At 36.2% G+C, this 20,045-nt stretch overlaps 4 protein-coding genes and 1 long non-coding RNA gene across 5 annotated transcripts; all 5 read right to left on the minus strand.

Annotated features, from left to right (window-relative positions):
* Positions 1-139: 139 nt before the first annotated feature.
* LOC111010817 (cysteine-rich receptor-like protein kinase 15) lies at positions 140-4,121 on the minus strand. The gene is made up of 8 exons (XM_022284384.2): positions 3,982-4,121; positions 2,019-2,876; positions 1,797-1,928; positions 1,574-1,704; positions 1,255-1,465; positions 904-1,141; positions 677-827; positions 140-601 (listed from the first exon to the last, which is right to left on the minus strand). The coding sequence occupies exons 2-8, from the start codon at positions 2,869-2,871 to the stop codon at positions 317-319; spliced, it is 2,001 nt and encodes a 666-aa protein (XP_022140076.1). The 5' UTR covers positions 2,872-2,876; positions 3,982-4,121; the 3' UTR covers positions 140-316.
* On the minus strand, positions 3,608-6,638 carry LOC111010818 (cysteine-rich receptor-like protein kinase 26). Its single transcript, XM_022284385.2, has 7 exons — positions 5,731-6,638; positions 5,522-5,653; positions 5,247-5,374; positions 4,940-5,150; positions 4,601-4,838; positions 4,347-4,497; positions 3,608-4,253 (listed from the first exon to the last, which is right to left on the minus strand). Exons 1-7 carry the CDS (start codon positions 6,560-6,562, stop codon positions 3,984-3,986), a joined length of 1,962 nt encoding a protein of 653 aa, XP_022140077.1. The 5' UTR covers positions 6,563-6,638; the 3' UTR covers positions 3,608-3,983.
* A 1,782-nt stretch (positions 6,639-8,420) lies between these two features.
* On the minus strand, positions 8,421-11,268 carry LOC111010732 (cysteine-rich receptor-like protein kinase 29). Its single transcript, XM_022284250.2, has 7 exons — positions 10,257-11,268; positions 10,049-10,180; positions 9,841-9,968; positions 9,543-9,753; positions 9,176-9,413; positions 8,939-9,092; positions 8,421-8,831 (listed from the first exon to the last, which is right to left on the minus strand). The coding sequence occupies exons 1-7, from the start codon at positions 11,062-11,064 to the stop codon at positions 8,526-8,528; spliced, it is 1,977 nt and encodes a 658-aa protein (XP_022139942.1). The 5' UTR covers positions 11,065-11,268; the 3' UTR covers positions 8,421-8,525.
* A 3,071-nt stretch (positions 11,269-14,339) lies between these two features.
* Positions 14,340-15,687, minus strand: LOC148212543 (uncharacterized). The gene is made up of 2 exons (XR_015789703.1): positions 15,045-15,687; positions 14,340-14,499 (listed from the first exon to the last, which is right to left on the minus strand). It is a non-coding gene; the product is annotated as an uncharacterized LOC148212543 (long non-coding RNA).
* An 873-nt stretch (positions 15,688-16,560) lies between these two features.
* On the minus strand, positions 16,561-19,485 carry LOC111010730 (cysteine-rich receptor-like protein kinase 10). Its single transcript, XM_022284249.2, has 7 exons — positions 18,491-19,485; positions 18,282-18,419; positions 18,070-18,191; positions 17,756-17,966; positions 17,418-17,655; positions 17,125-17,275; positions 16,561-17,039 (listed from the first exon to the last, which is right to left on the minus strand). Exons 1-7 carry the CDS (start codon positions 19,314-19,316, stop codon positions 16,719-16,721), a joined length of 2,007 nt encoding a protein of 668 aa, XP_022139941.1. The 5' UTR covers positions 19,317-19,485; the 3' UTR covers positions 16,561-16,718.
* Between the last annotated feature and the right edge of the window lie 560 nt (positions 19,486-20,045).

Here is a 20,045-nt window from a genome sequence, read left to right on the forward strand (position 1 = left end):
TTATTGAAATCGATGTAAACATTCTGTTTATCTTTGTAAATTGGTGAGAAGATGCTTAGTTTTTTGGTTCTCAGCTACTGCCCAAAAGAGACATTCTGCATTTTAGGAATAATGTTGAACTTCTGAAATCTCGTCGTGATGTTTATGTTATACTTGGCTACAATGCAGGAAGTTCAGTACCAACTCTTAGCACTTATATATAGGTAAAGAGGTTTCAAATTTTCACACACTCAAGCTCACAAAATTAATGAGTACACAGTCGAGTAATCGATGCTTCATTCATCGACTCTTGGAAAAAGTTGCTTCCATATCCATCTCATTTGATCTCAATCACATGAGAATTAGACCTGCCTTGTGAAGAAACGTCGGATTGGGGGCTCTTGTTCTTGAGGTCAGCTGGTGGAGAAAGTATTGGGAGAATGACAGAGTCACCACCACTAAGCATGAGAAGTACAGTTTCCATAGTTGGTCTGTCAGCTGAATTTTCTTGAGCACAAAGCAACCCAATGTTGATGCATTTCTTCATTTCACAACTTGAGCCACCTCTGATAATGGGATCTACAACATTTAAGGGTGTTCCTGCACTCCAGTTTTTCCATGCCTACGCCAATTCATTGCAATGAGCACAAGTTTTTAGGTCACTGAGAGTGTAACTGAATGATATGTTTATACTTACATAGCTTAAGAGATCATCTGGATTCTCCCCCTGCTGAAAAGAATTGTTTTTTTCGCCGCTCACGATCTCCAAAACTAGTATACCGAAACTAAACACATCCGACTTGACAGAAAATTTTCCATGCATCGCATATTCAGGAGCCATGTATCCACTGGATTCAAACATTTACAAGATTAACTAGACAGTCAGAGAAGTTAATAGAGGATTCATTTTCAATTCATACTTACTTTGTGCCAACAATTCTACCCATATCTTCTTGTGTTTGATCTTGTTGAAACAACTTTGCCATGCCGAAATCTGAGATTTTAGGATTCATTTCTGTATCTAGTAAAATGTTAATAGCTTTGAGATCTCGATGGATAATTCTAACTTGAGAATCTTCGTGAAGATAAACAAGGCCCCGAGCAATGCCTCCAATGATTTTGTAGCGCATTGACCAGTCCAAACTTGGACGTTTAAATGGATCTAAACATAAAAACAGCAAGTTTTATCAATAAGGACATAATATAGAAATGTCTCAAGATACCTAAACAAAACAGAGCTTTGAAGAATGCAGAGACGGAGGAAAACAAACATACCAAATATGAATTTATCAAGACTTGAGTTCTGCACAAACTCATACACCAGAAGCCTTTCTTTTTCATCGAGGCAGAAACCGAGAAACCGAACTAAATTCCGATGTTGAAGTTTAGCCACTAACAGGACTTCATTCTTGAACTCACTTTCTCCTTGCATGGAGCTCTGGGACTGTCTTTTCACTGCTATATCTTGTCCATTGACAAGCCTCCCCTGTTAAAAGAATTAACGATACACAAATGATGAGTCACCTAACTTAAAGAGACTTTCCATTCAAATATGAAATCCATTACAAATAACAAGTTCTTTCATTCTCACAACCTTGTAAACAGCTCCAAATCCACCTCGTCCAATAATATTTGCATCTGAAAAGTCATCTGTTGCAGCTCTTATAGTACTGATATCAAATACCGAAGTCTCCAGATCTGCAGTGTCATCATCCACTACTACACCTGTAGAACAAGTCAATAGGTAAAATGAAGTGCTTAATTATATCCTTTTGGAAAAAAGCTAGCTTTTCTTAAATGAACAAATGGGTTCTTACTTTCAACTCCATTATTCCTTCTTCTTGCTCTCAAAATGATGAAGATGTTGACCAATAGAACCATTACTATAACCACAACAACAATCGGCAGAACTATGATGAGGACAGTCTTTGATGTCTTAGACTTGTTTCCTGCAGAATCAGATGAACATAAAGCTGAAGTACTGATATAACAAACAAGCTTACCAATAACTTTTCATGTTTGTTAGAAAAGAGAAAAACCTTCCGCATTGGCGGTTGGATCTGGTGAAGCAGAGGGAGGTGAGAGTGGCAAAAGCGGCGGTGGCGGCGGCGGCGGCAACGGCGATGGGAAGGCTCTTGTAACTGCGGTGGAGTCAAAGAAACTATAAACCTCATACCTAATATTACAATTGGGTCTAAGAATTCTGACCCCGACCTTCCCCAAACACCAAGCTTGAACAAGCCCAGCAGCAGTTTGCAAGCAATCGCTGCACTGCGAATATGACATATCCGGCGTGCACTGAACCGTCGCATATAAATTCCCAGAATCTCGAGTCGTGACATTCCCCGCCGCAAACTTCAGCCGCGAGCCCCCCGCCGCAGCATCCCTCGACAGTTCCGCCAGCATGGTCTGCACCACCTGATTGAACTGCTGCAGGTCCGCCGCGTCTTGAATATTCCGCAGCCAGAAAGTGGGATCATTTTGAACAACCCCAAAAATTCTCCGATCCGAATACCGCAACATACAGTTCGGGTACCATATCACCGCTTCCTTTTGAGTGGGACAACTTGGTGGAAGATTTGAAACAGAGTCCGTGAGGCAACTGCGGCAGGCGGCGGGCTTGAGGTCCCCTCTGCAGAGCGCGATGGCATTGACTCTGTGGGGGCTTTTGCCGTAGGAGATGTTGAGGAAGCCGTGGTCGAGGCGGTTGTCGGTCGGAAGAGAGGAGAGGAGGCGCCGGAGATTGGATTTGTAGGTGCTGTTGGCTGTGTAATTGCCACTGCCGGAACAAGAGTATTTGAAACTCTGCTGAGCAACTGCAGGGCAGATTATGATGATGATGATGATGATGAGGGTCACCGGCAAATTACTGAGAACTCCTGACCAGAACATGATTGCTGCCATTGTCAACATTAAGGATTGGGTTATATAACGAAAAGAGAAACAAAAAACTGAAACTTTCTATTGTTGACCATTATGTTCTTCTTTGTGTCTGTTCTCGGGGTTGGAATTGGCAAGTGGGAGGAGAAATTTTGGTCAATTTAAACGCCGATTGTTTCTCTTTTAAAAAATGGAAGTTTTTGATGAATAAAATGCGGCATCTAAGAACTTGAAAGAATCTCGTGGTGTCTAGAAGAATATGGCAATGGAACATGCGGCTTCGGTGTTTGAATTATGTTTATTATGCAAATTATAGGAATATTTAGTTGAATAAATATATCATATACTTGAATTGTTATGGTACATCCATGGAAAATAGATCAAATCTTGAGGTATGTTGACCTCAAATTTGTCAAAATTTTTGGTCCAATTTCAGAGATGACAAATGTATGTAAACGTTTTCCAATTAAAAATGTAATATTTTTTTATAATTTCAAGAGTAGATCATTGTTATTAATTATTAAATTCTACTCGATAATAATTGAACTCTGAATATATTTGCATCAATTTGATTAACTACATATATATATTTTTTGAGTTCAACAAATTCTCAATTTATCAAAAATTTTGTCAAGGAGTTTTTTTTTTTTTTTTTTTTTTCTTCGTTGTAGTACATGTCAAGGATTTAGTAAATTATACAGAAAGCTGCATTCAAAAGCAGGTGTGTACCAGATTTTGCAAATTAAAGTAAACTAAAAAGTGATTTCATTTAAATTAATAACAAAAATCAATTTGATCAAACATCTTAGAATGTTAAAATTCTTCTCAACTCACTTCTAGTTTTGACCCTTCCAAAATCAAAATCCCAAATGGAACCTTGATTATAATGAACAAAGTCAAATACTTGTATTCATATTCTACTCACTACATTCCAAAATATGATTCAACATTTTATTAAACAAGATTTGATTTGATTTAATAAACACTTGAAGTTATTCTCTAGGGTATTAATTAATATGAGATAAACATTTCAAACTGAACTGACATATACAATTCATCTTTCAACGTTAATGAAAGGAACAATGGAAGTTTCTAAAATTGGAACTCCCAAAACAGAGTTACCTTCAAATCTGGTTTAATCCCAACTCTGTGATCTGTGAAGTTTGTTTAATGTCCATAAAGAAAGAAGGGTGAGATGGTGTTGGGAGATCAGCCAAGTCACTGTTAAGCATAACAAGTACAGAAGCCATGGATGGCCTCTCACAAACTTTTTCTTGAATGCAAAGTAACCCAATTTGGATGCATATTGCCACTTCATTTCTCATCCCACTTTGAATTTTAATGGAAGGATCCACAATATTCAATGCTCTTCCCTCCCTCCAATTTCTCCATGCCTATACATACAACAACTCAATTCATGTTACTCAAACTCCAAATGACATTATTTTAGGGAGGAAAGGAAAAAAAAAAGAAAAAGATATACTTACGTAGCTTATAAGATGATCTTCTATATTCTCATTACTACCCATGTGATTACTTTTTCCTGTCACAATTTCTAAAACTAAAACGCCAAAACTAAAGACGTCTGATTTTGCTGAGAGATGGCCATGTTTTACATATTCTGGAGCCATATATCCACTGAGATATTTCAAGTATTATCAAGAATTAGTAGTAGGAGACTTAACATGCATGTTAACAAAGAATACTTTATTTATATAATATTAATAACACTTGTACTTACTAGGTACCGATTATTGTACTTGTATTTCCTCGTGTTTGTTCTGATAAGAATAATCTTGCCGTGCCAAAATCTGAAATTTTAGCATTCATCTCCGCGTCTAATAAAATGTTACTAGCTTTTAGGTCTCGATGAATAATTTTGATTCGGGAGTCTTCGTGGAGGTAAATGAGCCCTCGAGTAATGCCTTTTATAATTTTGTAGCGTTTTGCCCAATCCAAACATAGACGCTTGACAGGATCTACATATTTTAATGATTAGTATATGAAGATATGGTTAAATAAAGAGTTGAGCTAAAGAGAAAAAAGAAAAAGTACTTAACATAGTAATCAATAATCATACCGAAGATGATCTTTTCAAGGCTTCCATTCTGCAAAAACTCATAAATGAGAAGCTTTTCATTTTCTTTGGAGCAGAAACCCAAAAGCTTAACTAAATTCCGATGGTGAAGCTTAGCTACCAAAACGACTTCGTTTTTAAACTCCACATCTCCCTGCCTTGAAATCTGAGACAGCCGTTTCACCGCTGCGGTTCGTCCGTTGGGAAGCTTCCCCTGTTCATGGAATCACAAACACAAAGGCAAATTAAAAAGGAAATCGCTCAAATTCTTCACCAGCTAATTATAAAACAAAATTAATTTTCTGATTACCTTGTAAACAGCTCCAAACCCACCTTCCCCAAGTCTATTTGCATCCGAAAATCCATCGGTTGCGATTCTAATGATATCGAAATCAAACTGCAAAAACCCCACAGTCGGGATTTCTTCCTCGGATCCACCTGTGGGTTCAAATTTAACATAATTAATGGTGGGTTCGTGGTTTTGCTTATTACTACCATTAATTCTGGATTGAAATTTGAAACTTCATTTCTTCCTCCACAAGCTCAAGGATATTTTAATGGAAAACCCCATCATAATTAGCTTACGTTTAGTTCCATCAATTTCTGGCCTTCTTCTCATAAACATGCAGATAATGATCATCAGCACAGCAACAACTACAACAAGACCAGTTGGCACTGCGACGGCGATGGAAGTCACAGATTTGTTATTTGTATTTCCTGAAAGGGAAAAAAACAGAGTAGGTTAGTGAGGCATTTAGCTTATTGGTTTTTGAATCAGAAAGCGGCAGTCGTACCATCTGTGGTTCTGTTAAGTAGAAGAGGGGGCGGAGGTGGTTGTGACAACGGCGGTGGCGGTGGCGGCGACGACGGCGGTGATTGAAGGAGAGGGTAGCTCTCGTATCGAAAATGACAACTGGGTCTAAGAACTCTACCCCCTTTCTTTCCATCACAGCACTCTCGAATTAGAGGCAGAGCCCCGACCAAGCACTCGTTGCACTGCCGGCGAGACAAATCCGGCGTGCACTGCGCCAACCCATAAATGGTCGGAAATCTGGGAACAGTCGCGTTCCCGATTGCGAATTTGACACGGGAGTCACCGGCGGTGGCTTCACCTATGAGATCCACAATCAGATTCCTCGCCGCCTGGGTGAACCCTTCCCCATCCGACGCATTATTTACGTTCCACAAATACTGACGCGGCAGAATTTCCATGGAGCCGAAGATGGGGCGGTCGGAGTAACGGAGCATACAGTTGTCGTACCATCCGATCGCCTCGTTCTGGGTCGGACACCGGAGGGGGAGAAGATCTCTGGAGTAGTTGAGGCATCTCCGGCAAGCCTCCGGCGAAATATCTCCTCTGCACAGTCCGATTACGTTTGCTCTGTTTTCGTGGCCGTAAGAGAAGTTGTAGAAGCCATAGTCAATTTGATGGTCGGTGGTGAGGGTGGATAGGAGGTGGTCGAGATTGGCTCTGTAGGCGGCGGCGGTGTTGTTATTACTTCCGTTGACGCAGAAATGGGCTAAGAATCTTGGCTGGGCAAATGCCAGTGGATGTGCGATCAGTGTTAAGAAGAAGAAACTGAGAGAGGTTGGAGAAGGCATTGCAAATTGTTGCTGCAGAATCATCTTCCCTTGTTCTGCTCTGCCCTTTCAAATTGTGAGGCCGGACTCCATTGGTTCAAGGAAATGGAAGAGGATGGTAACAAATAGTATAAATTAGTCAATATTAGGTTATTAAGTCATTTTTGTTAATTAAAAAAAAAAGTACTTACAGTACTTGGATGAAATAAACGATATATATCTTATGAATTAATTAGTCAATATCAGGTTATTAAGTCACTTTTTTTAATTCAAAACACATTAATTATTTTCAAAGAGTCAGATTAAATGTGTCGAGAAAATTTACAAACAAAAGGGACCATATGAATTTTAAGTTGATTTTATCTTGTCGAATAGTAGTATAAAAATTTAAGCCTTCAATTAAAGAAATGAATGTATCATTTAGCGTTTAGCTAGAGTTATGTTAATGATTTTAAGTTTGATTTAAACTTTGAAAAAAAATGTTCAGCAAGTTAAAAGACAAATTTAACTATAAAACTTGAATATTATTAAATTGAACGCAATCACTCAAATTTATACCTTTGGCCAGTTCTTTGTTTTCCTTTTCTCTTCAAGATTCATAAGTTAGTTGTGTGTGTTTAGTTGGATTTAGACGTGCTACTTTTATAAGTATGTGTCTATATATATATATGATACTTAGTTTGAACATATTGATTGTATTTGGTAAAACTAAATATTGTTTATGATTCAATAGTTTGATAGATCCACCGCTAAACACACATAAATAACAATGGAACTTTTCCTTCAAAATTTGATATTTATTGTTATGGGTAGAATCGGAGAGTGAGGCATTGACCCCTCCCTAGTCTTCACGTGGAATCTAGGCCCAATATGAAGTCGATAGGCAAAGTGAGAAGACCACGTGATCGTGGACGGACATTTCAACTCGTCCTTTCGAACAACATCTAAAGCATACTTCCTCCCATATTATTCTCTTATAAATAGAATAGTCAAACTCTTTCTAAAGAGCACTACATCAGTGTTGAGTTAGGACGTGCAGATACCTCCATGTGAACGATCCAGCCGTCCTAGCTTATCTTCGAAAGCCTCCTCGGCCAATTGTCTTGCCACGTTTCCTGGTTTGATATTCAGCATCAATGATGAAAATGAGTGCCCCGTAGGAAACGCTGCTTGGTTGGCCAGTCGTTTCATAATTCATTTCCACTTTGGAGTCATTTGTGATTTTTCTGAAAAGTCTAGTAAACAAATCGTGTGGCTGCCTTTGAACTACGAAGATCGATTGGAAGTTGAAACCACTGCAACTTCACACGCCATTTTCAAACCGTGCGTGACTTTCACTCCTCGCAGACCAATTGATATTTTGTTTTGACGGGAGACCAATTGATTTTTATAACTTATAATATGGTGTGGAAACAGAATATATAAAAAATAAAATAATAGAATAAAAAAGACTTCACTTTTTCGCACCTGCTTTGGTGTTTATTTGTCCATGCTTTTCTTTCCATCACTAGTTTATATTTTTTCATATATAGGATATCTGATATTAAGTTTTCTTTCTTAAAAGTTCTATATGATTGGCCAAATAATTGATATATATCTCCAATCAAGAAATTGTGAGTTCGATCTCGAGAAGTAGAGGAGATCACATGAGTATTAAGACAGGTTTTTGAACTTTGATTTAAAATAGGTAATATCACGTCATCTTAGAAATAGAGAAAAACGATCCTTGTCCTAGTAAATAATATTAAAGTTGTGATCAAATCTTTAGATTTCAAATAAAAATGTAGATATAGGAACAATCTCTTTGAATGAAGACAGAATAATGATGAATTGAGGAGAGATTAAGTCACATTTGTTTGAGGCAACCATGGGTTGGATTTAAGATTTTAATGCCTATTAAAAATTGTGAAAGTTAAAAGTCTTGTAAATATTTATTAATTTTACTTAGGTTAACCCATCATACAACTTGTTTTTACATCAATTCCAAGTCTGCATATATAAATTAAAACTAACGAGGATAAAGTTCAGTAATTGACATGTCATTGGAATTTTGAGTTGAGTTGTGCTCGAATTGCCCAGACTTTTGAGAGTAAGTACTATTGATGAAGAAAGCAGGTTGAGAAGGCCTTGGAAGTGTGATGGAGCCGCTGTTAAGCATAAGAAATACACTAGTCATTGTTGGCCTCTCTTCTAAATTTTCTTGAACGCATAGCAGTCCAATATGAAAGCATGTGGCCATTTCTATTATTGAACCATTTTTTAAACAAGGATCTATAATATCTAGAGCAGTTCCCTTTTGCCAATTTCTCCATGCCTACAAGAGCAACACTTGATTGAGTATTCAGATCCATGGACAATAAAGACGTTAAAATTTCTCCAATAGTGAAAAAAAAGAAAAAGAAAAAGAATTATAGTACTTACATAGCTTACAAGGCCTTCTACAATCTCATTGTCAGTTTGAGCTCGACTATTTTTTTGTCCAGTCACAATCTCCAAAATTAGAACACCAAAACTAAAGACATCTGACTTGGTTGAGAAATGACCTTTCAATACATACTCTGGAGCCATGTATCCACTTCATTCAATATTAATATAAAAAATGAATTAGTAAACACCCCACAACATAAAATGTAGCATGTAGTTGGTTCTAGTACTTACTAAGTTCCAATGATTCTTCTTGTATCTCCTTGTGTTTGGTTGTATACAAACAATTTTGCTGTACCAAAATCAGAAATTTTAGCATTCATCTCTGCATCTAACAAAATATTACTAGCTTTGAGGTCTCGATGAATAATTTTAAGTTGAGAATCTTCGTGAAGGTAAACAAGTCCTCGAGCAATCCCTTTGATGATATTGTACCGAGTTTTCCAATCTAAACTCTCACGCTTCATAGGATCTACACATGTATACTCGAAACAAATTAGGATAATTCATAGAAATTCTTCTCAACATTTCAAGATACCCTAAATGAAATAAAGAGTTGAAGTTGGACAAACAGAGAGAACTAAGCAGAGAAAAGGCTTACCAAATAGGAATTTCTCAAGACTCGAGTTCTCAACAAGCTCATATATGAGAAGCTTTTCATTCTTCTTGAAGCAGAAACCCAAGAGTTGAACTAAATTCCGATGCTGAAGCTTAGCCACCAACAAGATTTCATTCTTAAATTCATCATCTCCTTGAGTGGATCCTTCAAACAGTCGTTTCACAGCTATATCTTGTCCATCAGGAAGCCGACCCTGTGAATTACATCACAAAATGAAATGGGTATTTCACAAAACGCAAACTTTCCAAATTCTCAATCATCTTGTTAAACTGCGCATCACCTTATAAACAGCTCCAAAGCCACCTTTCCCAAGTTGATTTGCATCAGAGAACCCATCCGTTGCGATTCTAATGGTGTCAAAATCGAACTGCAAAGACTCTACATTTGTACTTCCGTCTCCAGGCAGATCTGTAAGTTATTAAAACAAACAACGGTGAGTCCTCTAGCAACGAAAGTGGCGTTAAAAAGGAGTGTTTTAATCCTCTTACTTTTTGCTGCATAGTTTCTTAACTTTCTTGTCCTTAGGAAGGCGCGGATGCTGATTATTAGCACTACAGCAGCTGCAACAGCAACCACAATAACAGGCACAATTATGATGACGACTGTTCGAGATGCGTTTCCTGGAAAAAAACAGGGCACTCTGTTTTCAGCGATGATCAGAAATAGAAAGAAATTTCTGTGCATCCACTTAATTACCTTTTGCAGGCGTATTAGACAGATAAGGAGGCAGCGTTGGCAGCGACGGCGGTGCTTCCTGAAAGAATTTGTACCTCTCAAATCTAAAATTACAACTGGGTCTGCCAATTCTGCCCCCTTCCCTCCCGCCACAACACAGTCCAATTTGTGAAACAGCACCAAGCAAGCAGTTGCTGCAATCTTGGTCAGACAAATCAGGGGTGCACTGCACAGCCCCGTAAATGACTGGGAAATTGGCAACCGCGGTGCTTCCGGTGGCGAACTTTCGGCGAGAATCACCCGAGGCAGCCGTGGGGGTGAGTTGTTGAAGCAAAATTGCGGCCACCTGAGTGAACCGGTCGGGGTCCGAAGCGTTGTTGGCATTCCAGGCGTAGAAAGCAGGGGAAGGCTCCATGAAGCCGAACAAGGAGCGGTCGGAGTAGCGGAGCATACAGTCGTCGTACCATCCAATGGCCTCAATCTGGTTGGGGCAGAGCCTTGTGAGAAGGGTTATGGAGTCGTTGAGGCATCTGCGGCAGGCGTCTGGCATTATGTCTCCTCTGCAGAGGCCTATGGCATTGGCTTTGTGGAGGTGGCCGTAAGAGAAGTTGTAGAAGCCGAAGTCAATTTGGTGGCTGGTGGTGAAGGTGGAGAGGAGATGGTCGAGGTTGGATTTGTAGGTACTGTTAGTGGTGTAGTTGCCATCATTTAAGCAGTAATGAAATTGAAAATCTGGCTGAGCGATTGCCAAGCGGGGGTGGGAAATGGGTATGAAGAAGAAGAAGATGAAACTGAAGCAAAGGGAACAGAGGAATCTTGTGGAAACCATTGCTGCTGCTGCTGCGAGATTCGTTGAATTTTCATTGCTATTTGAGCATTTAATACTTTGAAGATAGGCTGCTCTTTAGACTTGGAAAAAAAGTGTGGTGATTGAAAAGAAACCAATGGCTGGAAATTTTTTTCTTAGGTTGATTTGGGAACAACATCTTGTCTTGTTTCACGAGTGAGGATAAATTGAGGCTTTCTTATATTCAACTATGAAGTTATTTTTAAAGTTTATAATCCAATCTAAATTGTATGAGTTGAGTTGATCAATTTCTTTCACCACCATGCGCTCTGCTAACAAATAGTTTGTTTTGCAATTAATTTTTTTTGTGAGATAAATTTGTCTATTTTAAGTGATTAACTCGGTTAAACTTTTAATTTCCATCATCTTACAAGATACTTAATGCTTTATTTCTATTAATTGGAATCATTTCAACAAATGATAATATGTGAATATATTTTTATCAATAGCAAAAATAAACATAACTAATTCTAATAGCAAACAAGTACTAATTAGCAACAAAATAGGCAAGAAGTAAATAGTAGAAAAATGAACCAGAAGAATGGAGGAAAAGAATGAAGAAACCTATAATTTTCGCCAAAATTATGGAGTTAAAATTTTTTTGTTTCATATTATACCTAAAGCTAATCTTTCTTTATTTTAGTTTAAGCTGTTAATGAGATGAGAATTTTAAGTAGATAAAATTAAGAGTTTTACGACTAAAACTTTATCAATAACGATTTTTTTAACAGGTTAAGTCATACTAAGTTTAATAACTTTGAAAAGTATTTTTATTTAGTTAAATATTTTTTACTAGACTTTAGTTTATATAAAATCTTTAGTTTATTGGGATGTGATTTTAACCGGTAAATTTCCATTTTGTTTAGTGACGTGATAAAAAAATATTGCTTTTTTTTAAGGAGAAAAAAAACTTTATTAATCATTCGAATTCATGAGTGATTTTTTTTTTCCTTTCCGTAACTACAAATATTTATGCGAATATTAAGATCATCAAGTAATTTTATTGACAATTACAATTAATTATATATTGACTATTCATATAAATTTATTTTATTATACTTTACACCAAATAACCGTAACAATAGAAATTCAAATATTCATATTTTAAAATTATTAGTGACAGAAATACACCCAAACACAAACTTAACCCATTTTGTGCCATTAATAAGGACAATAGAAATGCATCGTGGCAATTAGCTATATTCTCATTTTTTTGCTTTTCAACAAAAATAACGCCTTAAGACTGCACTTAAATCTATGTTTTTTTTTTAACGACAATTAGGACTCGTTTGATAACGTTCTTATTTCTTATTTCTATTTCTTTATTTTTAATGAAGAAAAATATATGACAAATTCCAACTTCTAAGAATTCAAGTATGATAAAACAGTCTTTTTTATTTATGTTTTGGAACAAATTGGAAATGGAAACAAAAAATGAGAAACTTGGTTGTTTCCAAAATTCCTATAGAGTATTCTCATAAAAGGAGAAACAATAAACAAAGTTAGTTGTAAAATATTTAGATTTCTTAAGAAAATTGGAAACGAGAAACGAGAAACGGGAACGTTACCAAGCGTTTAGATTCTTACCTCATTAGAAGAGAGTATCGTGTAATAGAATTCATCCACCATATCACAAATAACTTTTTATGGTGGATTCATATTAGTACTTATTAATATTTTGAAGGCCTACTATGAGTGGAATTAAAATTAAATTTATTAATCACTCCAGAGTTTTTCTCAAATCACTTGTATTTCATTTTAGGGAAAAATATACTTTTGGTCCTTCAGATTTAGAGTGAGTGTTTATTTGATCCTAAAATTTCAAAATGAACATTTTTTATCATGAAGTTTAGATTTGGGGTCTATGTGGTCCTTAAAGTTTTAAAATAGACATTTTTAATCTTTAAAGTTTAAGAAATAGTTCTAAATGGTCTCTAATTTGGCTAATGTTAAGATGACTTAGTACTTGAATTGTATATTAATTTAATAATATATTTATGAGTTATTGGACTTTTCTTATTTCTCTTTTTCTTTCTTTCTTTTTTTTTTTTATCAAATTATATCCCCTTGCAACTTCTTCTTCTTCCTCCCCTTCTCCAGCACCTCCCTTCTCCCGTGAATCTCACCATTGGGGCTCGCCAACTTCCGACGACCTTTGCCGACCACAAAGATCGTAAGCTCCAATTATTCATAAATGGCTAGGGCATTAACCTTCGCCAACCTCGGGCATAAGCTCCGCGGTCTAGGGATAAGATCAGCGCCTGAATCCCAAATTCCCTTCCCCATCAGCCTTAAGTGACAGATAAAGCTGCTGAGCCACCGTATTTTGGCACTCCTTCAAGCATATTTCCAGATCTTCACAAAGTGGTTTAGAAAGAACCCTGCAGGTTCGAAACTCTCTTCAATATCCTGCTCCTATACAAATCCGGACCCGCTTTCCAGCAATTTCGAGAACAGACCCACATCCAGACCCGCTTTGTGGGCCTAAATCATCCCCTCCACCAGCCCTAGCATGGTCGAGGCAAATCTGCTAAACAGAAGATCGTTGGAAGTTGACGGGCTGGTAGTGAGTTTTTCACCAGAGGAGAGGAGGAAGAAGAAGGCGAGAAGGGAGATAATTTTTTCGTTAAAAAAAAGGGAGAATTCCAATCCCTCGTAAATATATTATTAAATTAATATATTTTACTCAGTAAGCAATTAAAATGTCACGTCATTTTAACATTAGTCAAATTAGAGATTATTTAGAATTATTTATTAAACTTCAAGGATTAAAAATGTCTATTTTAAAACTTTAGGGACCACATAGACACCAAATCTAACTTCAGCAGCAAAAGTGTTCATTTTGAAACTAGAGGGACCACATAAACACTCTCAGAACCTGTAAAAAAAGTATATTTTTTCCTTCATTTTATTATCAAATATGAAAACAGATGGATCTCAAAATTTTTGTTTTCACCATATTCAAGATACTTTTTAAATAATTATAAGTAATAATAGTTAGTTTTTTAATTGCCACCTACTAAAAAATAAATTTAGTTTTTTAATTAATTTATTTAGAACTTAATTGTTGAATTGTTGGTATGTTGGCAAATTCTGAAAATTTTCCCACTATTTTACGTGTGAACGAAAGTGATTAAGTTTGGAATTATGCATTGACTAGAGAAGAATACTGAAGTTTAGGCTATAAATAAAATAAATACAAGATTAACTGCGTAATTATTCTAAAAAACAAAAAAAAAAGTACTAACTCGGTAATAAAATATTACAGCGCAATTATTAAGTGGAATATGAGTGGAGAAATAGAAAATAGAAATTATTTAGCCAAATAACGCCTCTTCTACGCACGTGAGAATTAAACTTACAGTAAACAGCCTGCAATAATGCCAATCACCGTCGCCATTGTCGCTCTCCCTTTTCCTGTCCCAACGAAACAATACAACTTTTGCTTAAATTTATGTGGTAATTATAATAAAAAAAAGATAATAAAATGTCAAAGCGAGCGTAGTTCAACGGTAATTAATATATATTTCTAAATAAGAGAGAAAAAAAACCAACCATTCATTGCTCAAGACTGTACAGCCATTTTGTTTGAATGATAGTTAGGTGCAAAGTCATTAAATTTTTATAAAGTAAAAAAGATAAGTTGAAAAATAAAATAATAACTTTTCTATTTGAAAAAGCTTTCAAATTTTGAGGGTGGGCAACATACTACATACATTAGCAACCAAATATTGTTTTTTTTTTGTTATTAATTTTCTATTTAAGAAAAATTAAACTTGTAAACATTATTTTTCCTCGTGTATTTATTTGTTTTGACCTCTTAATATTTTTAAGTCAAAATTTAAAAATTTAAAAAATAAAATTTGATTAAGAATTGATTTATTATTATTTTTTAATTTGAAAGGATTATCCAGCCTTAATTTCGTTATATTAGCTTTGATCGGGAAGAATCAATATCTAACCTGAAAGCAGTGGAGGAGCCGCCGTGGAGGGTGGCGGTGCGGAAGGGGAGGAGGACAATATAGGGATTGCGCTGTTAATGGGGAGCCGCCGTTTATGACCGTAACTAAAGTGTTACTGCGGTTACTGTTAATGGGGTTGGACTAATCTAGAATTTACTTCCAACAAATTTAGATATCATGGAATCATCAAATTGCGGGCTAACTCAACTTAGAAAAAATTTAGAACTGTTTGGTAAATATAGGGATTGATGTGTAATTTTGAAAATTTGAGAGATGACATAGAAATAAATATAGGAGTTGAATGGAACAAATTGAGTAAGTCCAGCTGTAGTGTGGATAAAAGAGAAAGTTGTGGCCTAACTAGAAGACTTGGTAGGGACAGGAGGCAGTCAATGGCCAAGTCAATCTCCTGGTCTCATTTATCCAATTTTTCCAATTATCAGATGGAAAAATAAAGAATAGAAAAGTCATCAAATCTTGGTCTTTAGCCCTTCGAACATTAATTTCACAAACAGAGACAAAGAAAGAAAAGTCGTAAAGCAATGTAAAGGGAAATGATGCAGAAAACTGGAAGAATTGTACAAACATATAAATGAACCACGCAGAAAATTAAACCTTTGTCACCTACTCCTCAACTTGTCCTATTCACACTCACAAGTCACAACCCCCTTCATTTCATATATTTTAGATATTTTTTTCAATTTACTATATTTTGTTTTTAACATTTTTCAATATTATTATTTCTATTAACAAGATATGTTATTTAATGAGTTGACAAGAGTTTAAAGGATGAATTGTGTCACCAAAGAGAAGAACGCTTCTAATTTATCTTAAGAATGAAATTTCGGCATTTTCTCTCTTTACTAGTCAATTTTAATACTCACAAATAGAAAAGAGTATAATTGAAATTGTAAAAATATAAAAAGCTAAATTAAAGTATTTTTTTTAGTCTCTCATTAATTCAATTACATGCTTAATAATAATGTTTATTAATTTGTAGCTTTTTCAAGGAAGAAGAAAGTGTGTAATTTAAGTCTTTAAAATATAATTTAAGATTTTTGATAAAATACAATTGATCATTGATCAGTATAATTAAAAAAATAAAAATATGTTTTAAATATGAAATTTTAAGAGGCTATCCATATGTTAGGAGCAATTGGATAAGTATAATTACATGAACGAGAAGAACCTAAATTGATAGTCTTCTCTTAAAATTAAAATTTTGTTTCTTCAAGTTGGGATATATACTAACAATCTCTGTGTTCTGTAACTTTCCAAAAATAACTTCCAATGCTTAGAAATATACTTACAAAAGTATAAAATCTTAAATCCCTTTTCTTATCTAAAATGCGTCAAGATTTTCAATGTATTTTAAAATAAGTAAAGCAAAACCACAATGAACAACCACCTTCAAAATTCCATTAAATTACTTAATTAATTGTGGAGGCATCATTAAGCCCGGGAATTCAAAAAACAATGATAATTAAGCATCACTTCCGCGAGAATAAAAAAGACATTAAAATCTTAATTATCAAAGTTCCACTGATCTGCATATTGAGTTCAACAATATAAAAATATAAACTTTAAACTTACAAGAATTTTCCATCATTATAATCATTAAATGGAAGTCATATCATTTATGGATGCGAACAAGACACACACACACGATACACCCTATCGTGGATGCAATTCAGATATAGATGTTTCATTAGCAGACCATTGGATAGACTTACTCATAGATTGATCACTATCTATTATAATACCATGGTCTTTAGTGCGCATGAAGAATGCCGGCTCTTCAGGTAATGGCAAGGTAACAGAATAACTATTCAACATAAGAACAATGGATGTCATGGAAGGCCGAGATCCAGGATCCTCTTGAACACATAGTAGAGCAATATGAATGCATCTAAGAACCTCATTTCTTGAGTAGTTGTCTCTCAAACTCGGATCCAATAGTTCTAATGGTATCCCTTCCTTCCATAGTTTCCAAGCCTGACAGAAAAAAAAAAAAAGTTAAAGAGTTTAACTCTATAACACATCATTTGATAAGAATGGAAAACTTTCATCCTCAACTTACATAGGTCAAAATGTCTTCAGCAAGATCCGACAAGTAAAATGTGTTGTTTTTCTTGCCACTTAAGATCTCCAAAACTAAGACTCCAAAGCTATACACATCAGATTTTATAGAGAAGTTTCCGTGCATTGCATATTCGGGAGACATGTAACCACTAGAAACACAGGCATAGTCAAATAATGGCAATTCAAGTCCGTGGGCACGAGGAATTAAAAGTTAGTGGTACAAGTTCAATAACACAACCGTTGAGAATAAATGACATAGCTAGGAAGCTTTAGAGTTGAAAGAAAACTTACTAGGTACCAACAATCCGACTTGTATTTCCTTGAGTTTGATCCACTTGAAAAATTCTCCCCATACCAAAATCTGAAATTTTTGGATTCATATCTCCATCTAACAAAATGTTACTGACTTTAAGATCACGATGAATAATTCGAAGGCGAGAATCTTCATGTAGATATAAGATTCCTCGAGCAATCCCATGGATGATCTTATACCGTTTCAACCAATCCAACTCTCTCTGCCCCTCAGGATCTGAACATTTTAGACAACCAAGTTATAAAAACGAGGAAAGAAATCAAACAAGCTGGAATATGAAGCGAAAGTATAAAAAGACAATGAGCAAACAACAAACCAAAAAGGAAGTAATCAAGGCTTTTGTTGGGAATATATTCATAGATGAGAATCTTTTCTTCACCCTCCAAGCAGAATCCCAAAAGCCTCACTAGATTTCTATGTTGAAGCTTAGCAACCAACATAACCTCATTCTTGAACTCTTCGGAACCTTGCAAAGATCCTCTTGATAGTCTTTTCACTGCTATCTCTTGTCCATTCTCAAGCCTTCCCTGAAATAACATGACCCATAAATCACGAGCAATCCTACAAATTACTATGAAATTTGCTAATTTTACCAAAAAAAAAAAAAGATGTTAAGTAATTGTTTGGTACCTTGTAGACTGCCCCGAATCCACCTTCACCCAACCTGTTTTCCTCTGAGAATTTGTTAGTAGCAGCATCGATTGTATTGAAATCGAATTGCAGAGATTCCACAGTGGTCATCTCATTAACAACTGGACAAATTATACCAAAACTTGGCATCATATTTTCAGAAATCCATCTACTTGAATTCCAAAATTAGACAATCAAAAAACAACAAATACCACTATCTTCCTTTGCAGCACTATGTCTCTTCTTTGCTCTTCGGCGCAGGAAACACCACCCCAGAACGAAAAGCAGGATGGAGACAGTAATTGGAGCCACGATGGCTACAATTAGCACAATCGAGGATCTGTGCTCCCCTGTTTTTTACAAATTGAAGTCTTCAGTAATTGCTAGGGAAAGAAAAGTACAATGGGAGAGGGGAAATAACCTGGTGGAGGAGGTGGCGGTGGCGGTGGTGTTGTGGAATTGGGAGGGGGAGTTGCCGGAGGCGGCGGCGGATTCGCCCTCGTGAGGTCGTAAAACGAGTAAATTTCGTAACGAACGTAGCAGCTGGGGTACAAAACTCTCCCACCTTGTTTATTAGAGCAACAACCCGGAATAGCACCGACAGCTTGTCTTAAGCAATCTTCGCAATTGGAATTCGACAAGTCGCCGGTACACTGCGCTAACGTGTAAAGTGTACGTTCCGATGTGAAATTTGCCTGCTGAGTTGCAAACAATTCACCCACGGCAGTGGCGTTGGCCGCCCGAGCCGCGGTTGCCCTCAATGTGGACATCACTAGTTGGTTAAAGCCAGCCTTATCTGCGTCAATATCGGCCGTGTTAAGTAATGTCAGATCTGGGTCTGTGGACACGGCGGAGAAGAAAGATTGGTCGGAATAGCGGAATATGCAGTCGTCGTCCCAAACCACAGCGGCTTTTCTGAGAGGACAGAACTGCTGGGCTACGTTTCTGGCGGTGGAGGCCACGCAATTTTTGCAGGTGGTGTTGGTGACGTCGCCGCGGCACTGGAAGAGGCCGTAGACGGTGTCGTTTGGGGTCCGGCCGACGGAAGTGTTGAAGAATCCGTTAATTCCGGGGGCGTTGGCGGAGAGATTTGAGAAGAGAAGATTGAGGCTGGACTGGTAGGTGCTGTTCTGGGTGAAATTGGCCGGTAAGCAACTCCGATATGGGTATGGAACTGGGGTCTGAGCGTTTCCATGGATAATCAATACCAAACTGAGGAGGAAGATGAAACTAACAGAATTCAGCATTTTTGAGTGACCATTAATTGGGAGAGTCGGGTCTGTTTTTTCATGCCATGAACATCTTCAAGGTTTGGGGATGAACTAACAAAATTTTGGGGGAAAATGAAAATGAAGAAAGGAGACTAATAATCTGATGAGGACAATTTTAAATTATAATGCAATGAGGAGACGTCAGATACAGGGGAAAACAGAGTAAAGTCGGTGTCAGCTGTGTATTAAATCGGGAGAACGACGGACGAGAACTCCACAACCCGGTTTTTTTTTTTGGCTAAATATTTCAATTGGTCTCGGTTATACGTCATTTCTATTTGATCCTTAATATTTTTTGTTTAATTTCATTTTTACTCTCAATTTATTAAAAATTCACCGTTAAGTTTCTTGGTAAAAAAAATTATCAGGAGTGTATCATTAAATTATTATTTTATTAATATGTTTAGATATCTATGATGCAAAATGAGTTTGCTTAATAAGAGACTATATATCCACGTTTCCAAATTTATTAATACACAAGAATTAAATGTTGTGTCAAGTTTTAACAAAATTTTATCATTATTTATTGAACAATTTTATTGAGGATTTTTAATATATTAGGAGTAGAATTGAACATTTTGACAAATTAGAATTATTTAAAAGATAAGGATCATTTGATTTATTTAGTATTTTTTTCTCATAAACTATAAAGTCACGTGAAGGAAGGGATATAAATAGATGAGTTGATGAATGTATAATTTGAGG

This window comes from Momordica charantia (genome assembly GCF_013281855.1).
Source record: "Momordica charantia cultivar OHB3-1 chromosome 3 unlocalized genomic scaffold, Mcharantia_2.0 BLBB01000003.1, whole genome shotgun sequence".
In the NCBI taxonomy this organism is placed as follows: Eukaryota; Viridiplantae; Streptophyta; class Magnoliopsida; order Cucurbitales; family Cucurbitaceae; genus Momordica; species Momordica charantia.